We start from the raw sequence: 16,046 nt of genomic DNA, 5'->3' as shown, positions 1-16,046 counted from the left end.
TCTTGTGGTTTCTTGTTGAACAAGTTTACAGCTGAACTCTGTTTGCTTTAAGATGTTGTTACAATCTTGATACCGTGACCGGTGTATTTCTTTTCTTCTTGACATGCTGCTCGTTAAAATCCAAATAAAACCGATGTCTTTTAATCTACTCTGCCTCAACTTGACGTGTCTTACACACAGATTTATACACTTTAAATTTTGCTGATTTAAATATGCAGAAAGTGACATGTTTCATATAATCTGGTTAGTTGAGAGAAAGGGAAAATAAGGCTGATGGAATATTAAAGTCTAACACAAGACAAGAGACAGACGATAGTCAAAATGTTTTATTTTATTGAAATTACTTAAAGTTAAAGGGTGTCTGCCTAAAACTATTTAGTATGATTTATCAAAGTCAAAGCGAAGCAGAAAAATATATGCAAACCTAAGTAGAATAAAAAAAAAATTACAAGGCATAAATTGTGGATTAAATCCGTAAATATATTCAAACCAAGGATGAAACATATAAAAGCTGCAGCAGTAAAACTTCTGAAATGAGATCAGAAAGAGAAAGTTTGAGGAAATATGCAGGAAAATATATGTAAAGAAATAAAAAAAAGTCACATATACCTGCGTGGACACGTTGCACTTTCCATGATTAAACACCAGATGTCGCTGTTGCATTGGCTAGCATGCTGCTGCTTTTCAGAAGACGCAGAGCGCTGTCAGATGGCAGCCCCATGCTCACCAGCTCATCTTTAATCTGGAAAATAATTTATTTATTTAAAATATTTTTTTAAATCTATCACTTTGTTCAAACGCAAAATGGTTTTGCTTTTGGGAAGCAAATCCAGAAGTTTTACTCTACCAGAAATACTTCATAATACAATTACTCAAGTACCTTGATCCTAAAACTTTATTTTTTTTTTTTTCAAAAAACTTACTCAAGTAAATGTAAATTTAACTGGCTACTACCCAACTCTGTTGGTAATAATTTCACCATCATTACAAATTAAAACTCTTTATCTTCATCTATGTGCCAAATTCGTTCAAAAACGAATGACTGCCATTCGTCGTTTGTTCGGCCACACAAAAATCAGTCCAAGTTCCAGGAACGGCCCCCGGGCCACCCTTTGGACACCCCTTATTGTAAGTGATAAGAAATGGGGAGAACCAGCAACACTCTGTGGTTTTCAGCCAAAAACTCACCTTTTGCAGGACGACTTCGTTGACGCGTCCTCCTTGTGACAATGAAGACAAAACCTTCATGTTCAATCGAACCACCATCCCTACAGGACAGCAGGTTCAGAGCAAGTCAGTGGAGATTTGAACCGGCTCACGTTTAATAAACAAGCATAATTGAACTGAAAGTACTTGGACTGACAGATCAAGATGAGATTGGGGAGTTTACTCACCAAGCTCGACTTGCACAATGACGCATCGAAGCTCAGAGTGATACTTCGCTGAACTGTGAAAAGAGAGAATTGATTCAATGAACTGCAGACCAGCGGTGTGCAAAGTGCACAAACAGTGTTTTTAAAGCTATAGCATCATTTCTAGTAGAAATATGTTAATGCACTTGAAATAAGACAAAACTATGTTAAAAGATATGGGAGCTTGTTTTAAGTAAACAATTTCTTAATTGTGAAGAAGAGGGACTAATTTTATTGGCAGATAAATTCACTTATAACAAGACGATTTCCCCATGTTACAAGTGAAATAATCTGCCAATGGATCTAATACTTTTTCATTAATATCAAGTAATTGTTTACATAAAACAAACTCCTGATAAGTTACTTTTGTCTTAATTCAACTGTGCTAAGATATTTGTGCTAGAAACTGGACAAAAATCCTTGATTGTGTGTTTATGTAGAGCTGATATGCAGGTTTTATTGTTGAGCAGAGAATCACAGTAAGCTAATTTTTGCATTTTTAATTTAATGAATTTTGTGACCCTCCAGTAGTTTAAATCTGCTAGTTTTGGACACCACTGGTGTAGAGCACAGTTAACTTCTTTCAAAAAGCTGAATATAGATCTCTAGGCTTTAAGTATTTGAGCCAACTATTAGAACAGGAAACCAAATAAACTATATATTGAACAAAGAACCGTCGTTAGGTTGCAGATCAGAACGTTACCTTTCCATTATCCCACTGCTTACCTGCCTTTCTTCCACCGAGCTCCAGAGATTAATACACACTTTTCTTGTGTCCCAACATGCTTGAAACAGGCAATAGTTCAATCTGGACCAGACTTTCTCAAACTGTGCACTGGTTATTTGACATAGCATGAGCTTAAAGTGCAACAGTTGGCTTATTGTGTTAAAGATAATAATGATAAGTGGCTTATCACCAAGTCATTCGAAAGAAAAGCTGAACATACCAGTGACAAAAACACAATGCCATCGGCAGACAGGTCAGGAATGTTTATGTTAAGATTTGAGCGCTATGAGAAAACTCTGAGAGTCTTTGACAGCCCAGCAGTCAGTTTTTATCTCAAACAGAGAAGTTCAAGTATTGTGACGTCTTGCTGGCCATAGCGGGAACAAGAAGCAGGAGATGGACGGATACAAAGCAGATCTTGCGATTTACCGGCATGTCTACGTTCCAACCCTGATCTGTAGTCAAAGGCTCTAGATCACGGCCAAAAGAATGAGATTCCAGATAAAAGTGGCTGAAGTTAATTTCCTTCAGAAATCTACCAAACAGAACAGAACCGAGTTCAGTAACTAAACTATGTCTTCAGTGCAGGTTGGCATTCAAATCCATTCAGTGTTTGTCCTGTTTTTGAGAAAACAAAAAAGCTGCCAAACAACCAATCAAACATCTGAGGAGGGCGGAGCCACTGAGAGTGAGAGCTGAGCACCGAAAGGGAAAAAAAGTGGAAACTTGCTCATGTGATGAAAGTCGGCTCTTTTTGCTCACTACTATAAAGAAAGGATTCTCAGATTTAGATAATTTATGGGCTTTTTTCCCTAAAAATAATATCCCTATTTATTGATTATTACATTTCACATATTTGGGGTTTGACTAATAATTTCTTGTGTTATTTATACATATTGTATATTTTAAAAAATCCAGCTGATACTTTATTAGAAGATACTCACTTCAGCGTTGCCTGGACAACGAAACAGATGGGGTGGCTCTCTCCTTCTTCATTAACTGATGGCGTCCATGTCAGAGTGAAGTTTCCAGATCCTGATGAATTCTTAACCACACCGGCCGGCCCGCTGAACAGCAGCTCAGAGATTCTTTAAAACAGAAAAGAAAACATACATTTCATAGAACAATGACATCAATAAGTGAACTTATGATTACAGCAATACTATCCATCATATCAAACCTTTGATTCATATTTCTGAAGTTATTGTTAGTCAAAAACAAACTATTTTCTTTGGTTCTTTGTCTTGATTTAACCTTTATTTCATTGAAAACAATTGAAATAATTTTTTTCTTGATGACACAGACCTGTGATATTCTAGAAACAGGTTGAATACATAAAATTTTTTTTAAAAATTCAAAGCAGTGAGGAATTTCAGATGGCATTTTCAATGAAACAGGGTGAAGCTATCACTAGAAACATTTTTTGTTTCAAAAGTACCAATAAAATGTGCCAAATATGTACCATCAGTGCCTGTTGATGCATATATTACACACACCAAAGACTAAATTGGAGGCACTTTATCATCTAGTGGTTATAGTTATGCCACCTTTTTACTTGGCTAAATTAATATCTATGATAGGTTTGCTAATATTAAACTTCTACCAAATTGACACTAAAACTTATAACTGGTAAAAGAATTTGTACAAAAGGTACAACTGGATTTTGCATGAAGTATTTAAGGTCAAGCCACATTTTGAATGGAGGAGATGTTTTGGTCTTCACTCACGTAGCATTAGCAGCCTCGGCAGCGATGCTAATTGTCAGGGGTTGATTCACGTTGGAGAGAAACGTGGCTCTGTGTTCTGGAGTTGGAGGAAGAAACTTTGGAAGAAACAATCCTTCTGTGCAGGATGGTACCACAGGGTCCACTGTAATGAAACAGAGAAGCACCTCAGTCAATGTAAAAAAAACAAAAAACAACAAAAATGCAGGTGATATAACCTAAAATCAATTTATTGGGCGGATCATCTTGAACTTCCCGTCAAGGTAGTTCAAATGTTTTATCTATTATCAAACTATTTGTGTTGAAAGTGTGAAGTTTTATTTCTCCTCTTTGCTGAACATAATTTGCACTCATCTTTTGTCACCTTCGTTCACCTGGAAATGCCTCCATGCCGCCGGCATAGCTCCTCCTCTTCAACCCGGCTGGTTAAAGTCTTTTATAAATACAGTACAACTACACACACGGTATCGGATGATGTCGCCATCGGCTCATCCCTATTTAAAGTCACAGTACCGCCCAAACTGCTATGTCTGTGTGATGTTACAAGCTCTATTGAGAGTTTAAGATAGAAACTCTTACCACGTAAAACAAACTGGAGTGGTATTTTGCTGATTGCCTGACTGGTCGTTTTGGTTTGTTGAGCCCCATAAATACTAGTCAATGTAATAGTTTGCTGTGGGAAATCCTCCAGTACCAGCTGCACTGCGTACGGACCTTCACTGGTGCTATTGGTGCTGTTGAAGGAGAGAGTGCAGGACTGCACAGAAAAACATTGGTTTAGTCAGAGGAAGCATTTCATGCTGCATAAACCTGCATAGAGGTGGAAGGTTTTACTGCGTGTCACTCACTGATGTCAGGTTTAGGACAGATGGAGGAGCACAAGGGTCACATTCATACAACGAATCAGATCCAAATCTGCATTTCACGTTGTCTCCATCAGGGTCAAACGCCATCAAGTTGAAATCTCTTTGACAGTTTGAAGGAACCCTGAAAGACAAAAGTTACTGGCTGTTGTCTTCACTCAGCTTTTCATTCTCATCCCAGCTTTTGTTTTTCAGCGTTGATCTGGAACATAAACGTCTTTATGTCTCGCTGAACCTGTCACCCTTCTGGTTTTCTCAAAGTTTCTGCCTTTCTGACGCTCTGTTCATGTTACCCTTATTTCTGACAAGTTCTGACTGTTTTATTTTATTTAGGTGTTATCCATCTTTGTCTGTCTTCAAACTCACGCATTTTCATCGTCGGAACAAAAGCACATTTTTGGCAGTTATCCTCAATAAGATCAAAACATTATCTCAAATTCCAATCAACTGACAGATCTTTGTGGTTGTTGTTAGTCGACTAACAGGTTCCTCAAGGAAGCTTCTGTTGAACTTTGGGATAAACAGTAAACATATTTTAAGAGTTTGTTACGTATACTGCTCTTTTTTTTTTTTTTTTTAGTTATTCTCAGTTATCTCTGTAAACTTCATCCAAAAAAATTTACATTGCAAAAACGAAAAGTCCTACCAAGTATTGTTGGTCTAGTTTCTAAATATCTCACTACACTTAAAATAAGACAAAACTAACTTACAAGTTACTTTTCAGCAAGACATAGGAGCATGTTTCCAGTAAATAATTCCTTAAAATTGATAAAGAAGTACTAATTCCTTTGACAGATTATCATTACAAAACATTTTTCCCTTGTTATAATTAAATAATCTCCCAATGGAACTAGAACTTTTTCATCAATATTAAGGATTTACTTGCTTAAAACAAGCTCCTATTTCTTGCTGAAAAGATACTTGTAAGTTAATTTAGTCTTATTTTAAGTGTATTAGGATATTTACTCTAGAAACTGCAACAGAAATACTTGGTAATATTTATTGTTTTTGGAGTGCAGTGAAGATGCGTACCTCACAGCTGGAATGATGGTGCTCTGAGGGGAAATGTTTGGCTTTTTGGTATCCGATCGTATTCCCAGTTCCACAGAAGTCAAAGCTCTCCAAGCCACAACGTTATTTTGGATATAATCTATCCAGTTGCCACCCGCAAACCTTTAGTGGAAAAAGAAACTCATATAAAACAAATATGGTAATAAGGCTGTTTCTGAGTCTTGAAAATGATCATATAGCTTTTATAAAAAAGTAGTTTAATGTTCTTGTGCTTTTTCTGACAAACAATTTGTTGTTCCAGACAGAAGCTGATCACAAAAAAGTCTGTTTACTGCTAGAAAAGTAACTAAAATGTATTTTTTGACTAAAGAAAATGACAGAAAAACCAAAACCAATCAATAACAACACTATAACTCAAAATATTTCACTTTATGACGTGAACGATTTACCCCCAAGATGTAGGTAAATGTTAAAAGCAACTGCAATGCGTGTTTTTTAAAAGCGCCCTTACACAAGCTGGGTTAAAACGTATGGATAAATAACCGCAGTCATCGTTCCTTCTTGCTGACACCATTCACTGCTGGGCTCCATGTCGATCTTCTGCACTGTGGGAATCAGGTTCCCACAGTAACCATTGCAGTACCAGGAGTCATAGTGGCTGCAGGAGGTGAAGCCCAGCTTGTAGCGTAAACTCACCTGCAGAGTTAGAGGCAAAAATGTTCAAATAAACACAACCCCACCTGTAGATGCTAATAAATGGAGTTATTAGGTACCATTACGAATCCATCTTTATGAACTTGCTTTGGGTAATAGGTCATCATTGTGCCCAAAAAGTGAGTGGCGTGTGTGCCGCTGAGCAGCAGCAGCAGCACCAAGCGCAGCATCGTGACTGTTGGAGGTCAACAGGAAGAATGTCAAATTAAAGGAACAACTCAGACACCTCGTCTTCTGCCACGCCTTTCTCAGCAGCAATGAGCAGTCAGGTTGGACAAGATGTTTGTCTTCTTTTATCTGCTCTGATAAAAGTAGACGTATATCTTTTATCATTTTTGGATATATATCTTTTATCACCAGCTTTTACACTCAGGTGAAGCTCCCCAAACATCTGCACCCCGTGGTTCCCTCTTTCCTTTGTTTGGTCCAAAGTTACTGGACGACAGTAACGTTGGACTGTCTTGCAGTCCAAAGTGTTTTTGTCTCTCTTGATGGCAAAAACATGTTTGTTTTCCTTTCGAATTCGATCACTGCAACCTTTGGAAGAAGCGTCATCTCTGAGTTCTGAGATCGGTTTTACCCGGCAGACGTCACAGAGAACAATGAAGAGGTAGCTTATGGTTCTCCACCCAGAAAGGAGCTTTCACTTTGAGCCACATACCATCCGCAGCACAATGCTCTGCTACAAACACAGCAGAGAACTGAATCAGTCGTAACAAAATGCTCCACCATTTCACTGTGGTTCTGATATCAACCAACAAACCTTTTTTAAATTTGTCTTGTGTCCATGAATGTGCATCTTTCTGCCTAGACTCGTTTGTATGGAAGCTTCCCAGCAAATAAATGTTTTCCTTAAGTTTATTTTTTGCTTTTTTCAAACTTTTTTACTAGATTTTTGTAGGTTTACAAACACATTCGCATAACAATAGCAACCACACACAAAGTTTTTATTTTAATTGGACCTTTTTGATAGAGTTTATTAAATATATCAATGTGTTTTAATCAGGTGAAGTGTATGAAGGGGGGGGGGCTCTTAAAGAAACAGAGGCCCAATTTCAGAGTGCTTTTAATGGACACTATTAAATATCAATAAGCTGGATATTTTTATAAAAGAACCAGGTCAAGTTTAGAATTTTGTTCACAGACAAACTCTTAATGAATTTCTGTTTCTAAACAACATGTTTGTGCCCTTTGCATCTGGACATTTTCTATTTCCTCTTATGAATATTATCTCTGGCTTTCAGAAATTTTCCCCAAACCAGGTAACATCCTGGTCCGTCATGCAAATCCAGACAAGGACATTTTCCATGAATGGACCAGAGGTTGTCTGGTGAAGTTTAACTGCATTTGCCTCTGAAAACTTTAGTTTTTGATCTGGAGGCTTTAACTCTGTCAACATGTTGCCGTCTGTGTTGCTGCTGCTGTTAATCAGAGGAGCTCAGGCTGCTTATTATGGTGCAGTCTTTACCTACGCCGTTGGAAACCTTCAGCCAGGTGGATATCCAGTAAGTTGAGCTTCCTTATTAATACCGTATTATATTTTATTCTGGTTAAAAAAGAACAAGATTTATTTACGAACTCTTCACTGTGAATCCACAGGCAGTCAAAGACTTTAAAGCGAGCTTCAGCTCATGTGAAGAGTTCGACTCTCGGGTTTGTTATGGAGACTGTAGTGAGATGCCAGTTTATCCAGTCGATGAAATCAGAGGTGAATGGTGTCAGAAGGGATACACTTGGAGTTACTACCCTTCATATCTGGGTGTAAACAATGGAGAGTAAGTTTACTTCAGCATTAAATGGAAACTTATTTTAATATGTTCATATTATTGTAACCAAGAACAGTGTTTCCTAAACTCCTGCAGGACAGATTCATCAGTTGGGCTGATTAGGTTATAATCAGATGGTAGAAAATATCAAGTTTTGTCTGTTTTTAGAGAGAGAGAGCGTTACATGCTTACATTGCAGAACTGTATCATCCACTGTAGGTTTGATGCTACAAACTGGATAGGAAACAGAAACGGGATTGAAACGTCAAAAGCAGTTTTGCACTTTGACTATAGAAAACGTTCTGACATCAACAAACCAAACTCATCACCCCAAACCGCCATCATCCCCATGTTCAGGTAATTCTGGTTGTCATTTTTAATTTAATTAAAAACAGACATTTTTATTGACAGCAGAGTATTTAGATGACTATTGTTTATGTTTTGTTTCATAATCATTACAGATGAAACTCTGTGAATCCGTCATACTGAACCAGAGACCAGAGTTACACGAAGCTACAGATTGTTATCGTCATAAAAATTTACAGTTGTTCCTATTTCTTTTAAAACAAAATCAGTTAGATGAGTTCACTCTGACCCAAAATTCATTTTGGTTCAAAGTGAACATTAATCAACTTAAAACAAGTGATTGGATAAATCAGTGTTACATAAATTTAACTAAATTTGTTCTGTAGAGACAGCTCACTATGAAACTAAAACATAAAATGATGAAAAACAAAATATTCTGAGGAAAATAACCTTTTATTTTTTAAAATAATCAAACAAACACATGAGAGGACTGGATGTAACTTATGTTCTGTGTTTCTTTTTCTGTCAGAGTTCCTTCAAACTGTCAGAGAAACATCAACTTGTCGGTCTCTGACCCAGATGGAGACGACGTTCGATGCAGATATGCAGCTGATCCAGAGTGTTTCACCTGCACACCTCCGCCTGTCCTCAACATTTCATCAGTGAGTATCAAATGTTGACATTAAAGAAACCAGGTTTTCTTATTTTTTTATTACATGTGACCATTGAGTGAGTTAGAAAGAGTTCACCCCTCTGGGACGCATTACTTAACTTTGTAAAACTCTCATGAAGCTGGAAAACCTGAGAGCAAAGTGGTTTTCTTAAGTCAAGATAAAAATATTAGTTATATATATTAATATTAGTTTGAGGTGTCTTGAACCTGTCGAGCATCTGTCTAAAAGTAAAATATATTTGTTTCTCTGTTTCATTATCTGTTGAATGATCCCACTGGAACCTGACATGTTTTGTTGAATCTTATTTATAGTAAAATCACAATAAATAAATGTAAGTATTTAAATTCAGTTTTAATTTGGACCTTTTTCTTCTCCTCTCTGTTCTCTCCAGTCTTGTTCTCTGTCATTCAGTCCCACTAACAGCAGCGCTGAAGGTCCGTATGCGGTTCAGATGGTGGTGGAGGATTTTCCCAGACAAACCATCACTCTGACTGATAGCTTTGGTGTTCAGTCGGTGAAAACTACCAGCGCTGCCATCAGCAGAATCCCTGTCCAGTTTGTTTTCAGAGGTAAAACTGCATCATTTGATTCACCTAAAGTACATGAAGGAATGTGAAAACAAAATTTAACCACAGCGAGAAATATCTGGTTAGATTAAATACTCTCCCTCCGGCATCATGTTGTTTGATTTAATAACCAAACCGACCAGTTCCTTTCAGCTTGAATTAATTTGTTTCTTTGTTATTTTCTTCCAGTGGATCCTGCAGCTCCGTCCTGCACAGAAGGTGAATATCTGCCCAGGTTTCTGCCTCCAACTCCTGAACATGGAGCTCAGATCCTCACCAACTTTAACCAGGCTCTGAAAATCAGCATCAGAGCTGAAGCAACCCAGGCTGAGTGAGTGACTAATACAGGAACTTCATAACATTAACTTTTCAGACAGAGTTGAAGCTAATCTGATGTATTAAATAACCCCAATCCATTTAAGTAACATTGATGCTTCAAAAATAAAATAAAATAGCAAAAGATTTTTGGGTAAATTTTCTCTAAGCCTAAAATTATTGTTAAAAAAACCTATAAAACTACAGGAATTGTCCAAACATTACTGATGTTATTGAAAACATGCTGCCAATGGCAACACAAACGGTTGTTTTTGCATGTAGAGACGCTTTGGAAATGTCAGTGCAACAAACTGTTTATTTCCTGTTTATTAAAGGATCTCTGAGCTCCTGTTCAGCGGACCGCCCCGTTTAGCCAAGAGTTCATCTGGATCAGGAAACTTCACCCTGACATGGACACCACCTGCCAGTGACGGAGGACTGAAACAAACTATCTGCTTTGTTATCCAGGCAAAGTTAGGGCTTTATCTTATTAATGCAAGGAGAAAAAGCTTAAATTATAAATTTAGCTCTGTGCAGCTTATTGAAATAAAGCTGGTTCACAACAAAGGCTTTGCAGTACATGAGCCCTGTTAGATCTAGCTGAGGGTTCATCTCAGTCTTTGCATGTTTGGCACCAAAACCAATGAGAATCTATGTGGTTTGCATGAAAATGAAGGATAATTCTGACCCATCTGCTCATTTAAACTTTAGAAACACTGAGTGTAGAGACACCGAGACATAAAGTTATGAGCTGGCTGGAAATGTTGTGGTTTTCTCTCAAACTGGTCCAAGACTGGAACCTTGAGGAACTTCAGAAATAATTTTAGTTCACCCAGTTCAACCATTAAAACTGGTAAAATTTAATGGTGCTACTGTGTGCTACTATGGGTCTGAACCATTTTGGATAAACACTGAAGCATGCAAATGAATTGGAAACACTCCTTGTTATGTTCTGGATCCAAACATAAGGGGAAAAAAACTCATCTAACCTGTTTCTGATACACACAAGGAGAGAAAAAATTCAAATGAGTAAACAAATTAGTACCTATTTTATTACGTTGCATTTACTGTAGGAAATAACAAATGTTAAAACAAACAGTTTTAATTAAAACATGGAAGTCTCATGTGCTCATGCTGTTTACCAGCAGTTTAAAAAAAACTTATGCTGAAGGTTTCATGTCTTAGATGCAACTTATTTTGACTCCTAAAGATTAAAACTTACATCCAGCAGCAGTTTAACACGTCACCTGGATTCCAGCTTTTGCACAAATTTAGATGCTGAAGCCAAGATTTTACATTTTGATCACAACAGAATCATAACTGTGTTGAGCTAAAATCTTGTATCTCTAGCAAAGATTTTTGCACTGTATTGATTTTGTTGAAGTTGTTGTTTTAAGATTTAAACTGAAACGATTAGATGTTTTAATAATTTTCCATCTAAGCTGTTGCTCTAATTACCTCCCCAGTTCCTCCGGCTCTGTGTACCAGTCTGACCTTCGATGCGTCTTTGTGACGACTGGAAACAGTGAGTGGAAATCAGTTTGGTCTTTAGGAGGAATTCAATTTGACTTTTCCTTAATGATAACATGCTGCTCTGTTACAGCGCCTGTTCCCCCTCCAACTACGGCTGCACCCACATCACCACCACCACCCAGTTATAGACTCATGTCTAGTTTAACAACCCAACCTTCAGTTACCCCTCCACCAACAACAACTACACTCACAACTACAACCAGCCAACTCACCACAACTACATCTCCACCACCAACAACTACACTCACAACTACAACTACACCTCCACCAACTGCAACTTCGGTCACAACTACAACCAGCCAAACCACCACATCTCCACCAACTACAACTCTCACAACTGCAACTACACCAACTGCAACTTCGGTCACAACTACAACCAGCCAACCCACCACAACTACACCTCCACCACCAACAACTACAACTACACCTCCACCAACTGCAACTTCGGTCACAACTACAACCAGCCAACCCACCACAACTACATCTCCACCACCAACAACTACACTCACAACCACAACTACACCCCCACCACCAACAACTACACTCACAACTACAACTACACCTCCACCAACTGCAACTTCGGTCACAACTACAACCAGCCAACCCACCACAACTACATCTCCACCACCAACAACTACACTCACAACTACAACTACAACTACACCTCCACCACCAACAACTACACTCACAACTACACCTCCACCAACTGCAACTTCGGTCACAACTACAACCAGCCAACCCACCACAACTACATCTCCACCACCAACAACTACACTCACAACTACAACTACACCTCCACCACCAACAACTACACTCACAACTACAACTACACATCCACCAACTGCAACTTCGGTCACAACTACAACCAGCCAACCCACCACAACTACATCTCCACCACCAACGACTACACTCACAACTACAACTACATCTCCACCACCAACAACTACACTCACAACTACAACTACACCTCCACCAACTGCAACTTCGGTCACAACTACAACCAGCCAACCCACCACAACTACATCTCCACCACCAACGACTACACTCACAACTACAACTACACCTCCACCAACTGCAACTTCGGTCACAACTACAACCAGCCAAACCACCACATCTCCACCAACTACAACTCTCACAACTGCAACTACACCAACTGCAACTTTGGTCACAACTACAACCAGCCAACCCACCACAACTACACCTCCACCACCAACAACTACAACTACACCTCCACCAACTGCAACTTCGGTCACAACTACAACCAGCCAACCCACCACAACTACATCTCCACCACCAACAACTACACTCACAACTACAACTACACTCACAACTACAACTACACCTCCACCACCAACAACTACACTCACAACTACAACTACACCTCCACCAACGGCAACTTCGGTCACAACTACAACCAGCCAACCCACCACAACTACATCTCCACCACCAACAACTACACTCACAACCACAACTACACCTCCACCACCAACAACTACACTCACAACTACAACTACACCTCCACCAACTGCAACTACACCTCCACCACCAACAACTACACTCACAACTACAACTACACCTCCACCAACGGCAACTTCGGTCACAACTACAACCAGCCAACCCACCACAACTACATCTCCACCACCAACAACTACACTCACAACCACAACTACACCCCCACCACCAACAACTACACTCACAACTACAACTACACCTCCACCAACTGCAACTTCGGTCACAACTACAACCAGCCAACCCACCACAACTACATCTCCACCACCAACAACTACACTCACAACTACAACTACATCTCCACCAACTACAACTACAACCAGCCAACTCACCACAAACCACCACAACTACACCTCCACCTACTACATCTACGACTATGCTCACTCCTACTACCAGTCTACTCCACCAACTGCACCCCCAATTACAACCAGCCAAACCACCACATCTCCACCAACTACAGCTCTCACAACTGCAACTACACTCACAACTACAACTACACCAACTGCAACTTCGGTCACAACTACAACCAGCCAACCCACCACAACTACATCTCCACCACCAACAACTACACTCACAACTACAACTACAACTACACCTCCACCACCAACAACTACACTCACAACTACACCTCCACCAACTGCAACTTCGGTCACAACTACAACCAGCCAACCCACCACAACTACATCTCCACCACCAACAACTACACTCACAACTACAACTACACCTCCACCACCAACAACTACACTCACAACTACAACTACACATCCACCAACTGCAACTTCGGTCTCAACTACAACCAGCCAACCCACCACAACTACATCTCCACCACCAACAACTACACTCACAACTACAACTACATCTCCACCACCAACAACTACACTCACAACTACAACTACACCTCCACCAACTGCAACTTCGGTCTCAACTACAACCAGCCAACCCACCACAACTACATCTCCACCGCCAACGACTACACTCACAACTACAACTACACCTCCACCAACTGCAACTTCGGTCACAACTACAACCAGCCAAACCACCACATCTCCACCAACTACAACTCTCACAACTGCAACTACACCAACTGCAACTTCGGTCACAACTACAACCAGCCAACCCACCACAACTACACCTCCACCACCAACAACTACAACTACACCTCCACCAACTGCAACTTCGGTCACAACTACAACCAGCCAACCCACCACAACTACATCTCCACCACCAACAACTACACTCACAACTACAACTACATCTCCACCACCAACAACTACACTCACAACTACAACTACACCTCCACCACCAACGACTACACTCACAACTACAACTACACCTCCACCAACTGCAACTTCGGTCACAACTACAACCAGCCAACTCACCACAAACCACCACAACTACACCTCCACCTACTACATCTATGACTATGCTCACTCCTACTACCAGTCTACTCCACCAACTACAACCAGCCAAACCACAACAACAACTACACTTCCTGGAACCTCCATCACAACCTCAGCGCTGGACGCAGGACCATGTAAGTTGACTTTAGAGAGCATCACCAAACCTGGTAAATGTAGACTGTTTCATGAAGCCTTTTATTATCAAATATGTCCTTTGGACACGCAAAAATGTGTTTTGAAATTGTGTAAAAAGATGTACAAAGTAGCCACTATTCATTGTTCAGATTCAAATATTATTTAGATGCATGACATTTTCTTTTTTACTTTCATGAATGTGATTAATTTCAACCTGCTGCTCCGTCCACAGTTACAGCTCCTGTTGCCCCTCCGGTTACAGCTGCACCCCTGGGTTAATTATCCTGGTGAATAGTAATGTTGACTCTCTGTGCTTCTAGATTATGTTTTGGCTCTAAATGCAAAGATCTCCACTACACTGTCAATGGAGACTGACTCTGGAACCATCATAAACCTGGTCAGGAACCTCCTTCACTTTAATATTAATGACAACAGTTTCATTCTGGTCCAACAGGTTTAGCCGTTTCTGCAATAAACTGTTTTGTTTTTATCTTGTGGATTGATTTCTTGTACTTGAATAGTAAAAATATTACTCTATCTTAAGAAATTTGTAAGTGTAGAACCCATTTAGCCCAAAGCACCAAATCTCAAATTTGATTTTTAGCATGAAAATGTACTTTAGTTTTGTGATGTGTGGCTTATTATTTATATAATGTGTTTTTTTTTCCAGATCAAAGATGAGCTGATAAGACAAGGACTGCCGTCAGACATAATTGTGGAGCTGCTCAGCAGTGGAGCAGTAAAATTTACAACAGTCGCCCCCTAGTGGCTAAACATGAGAATGAATTTGATCCTGAAATGTGACTTTATATCTCTCGTTTTTCTTTAATCTCTCATTTGCATCATGGAGTTATAGTTATTTGAATCAATGAAAATGAAAGTTTATAATTCTTTTTGTTGAATGTGAACAAAGACTGTAAAGCTAGAATACTCTGATAGAAATTGTTCACCAATTGATGCAAGCAATAAAATGTCCCTTGGCCTAATAATAGCATCAAGTCTTTTAAAATTTAAGGGACAGTTTGTGGATAAATAAATGGTATAATGAAAGGACATCCTTAAAGATCTATAACATTTCACACTGTAACTGGTAAACATGGTATTCAATTTCCAAAATAAATAAACAAAACAACAGAAACAACAAATAAAATGATTTATAAAGTCTCTAAACAAACTTATCCTTCAAAAAAAGGGTTAGTTGAGATGAAAACTCCAGACTGGAGACTTTTGTTATGCAGTTTTTGGTAGAAAAAAGAGAAAAAATCATGCAAGTGGAAAGGAATTTGTTTTAATTTATCATGTGATTAATTGATTTATTGCTTATTGCAACAAGTTTATTCAGGCATTTCACTAAAATGCAACTTGGATGCTTTCTAGTAGAGACTTTCTCG

At 39.0% G+C, this 16,046-nt stretch overlaps 2 protein-coding genes across 2 annotated transcripts; one reads left to right on the top strand and one right to left on the bottom strand.

The window, feature by feature from the left end:
• Positions 1 to 311: 311 nt before the first annotated feature.
• Positions 312 to 6,657, bottom strand: LOC114158067 (uncharacterized). Its single transcript, XM_028039381.1, has 11 exons — positions 6,511 to 6,657; positions 6,249 to 6,433; positions 5,759 to 5,899; positions 4,712 to 4,850; positions 4,443 to 4,620; positions 3,867 to 4,008; positions 3,084 to 3,227; positions 1,395 to 1,447; positions 1,189 to 1,268; positions 610 to 742; positions 312 to 528 (listed from the first exon to the last, which is right to left on the bottom strand). Exons 1-10 carry the CDS (start codon positions 6,619 to 6,621, stop codon positions 638 to 640), a joined length of 1,278 nt encoding a protein of 425 aa, XP_027895182.1. The 5' UTR covers positions 6,622 to 6,657; the 3' UTR covers positions 312 to 528; positions 610 to 637.
• A 1,037-nt stretch (positions 6,658 to 7,694) lies between these two features.
• LOC114156767 (mucin-2-like) lies at positions 7,695 to 15,646 on the top strand. The gene is made up of 11 exons (XM_028037262.1): positions 7,695 to 7,956; positions 8,051 to 8,226; positions 8,437 to 8,574; positions 9,053 to 9,185; positions 9,589 to 9,766; positions 9,953 to 10,094; positions 10,414 to 10,551; positions 11,545 to 11,603; positions 11,682 to 14,654; positions 14,976 to 15,052; positions 15,326 to 15,646. The coding sequence occupies exons 1-11, from the start codon at positions 7,849 to 7,851 to the stop codon at positions 15,419 to 15,421; spliced, it is 4,218 nt and encodes a 1,405-aa protein (XP_027893063.1). The 5' UTR covers positions 7,695 to 7,848; the 3' UTR covers positions 15,422 to 15,646.
• The last annotated feature ends 400 nt before the right edge of the window (positions 15,647 to 16,046 follow it).

The sequence above is a fragment of the Xiphophorus couchianus genome, chromosome 14, assembly GCF_001444195.1.
Source record: "Xiphophorus couchianus chromosome 14, X_couchianus-1.0, whole genome shotgun sequence".
In the NCBI taxonomy this organism is placed as follows: Eukaryota; Metazoa; Chordata; class Actinopteri; order Cyprinodontiformes; family Poeciliidae; genus Xiphophorus; species Xiphophorus couchianus.
Note: the sequence above shows the minus strand (reverse complement) of the source record. Positions and strands in the feature narration are given on the sequence as shown.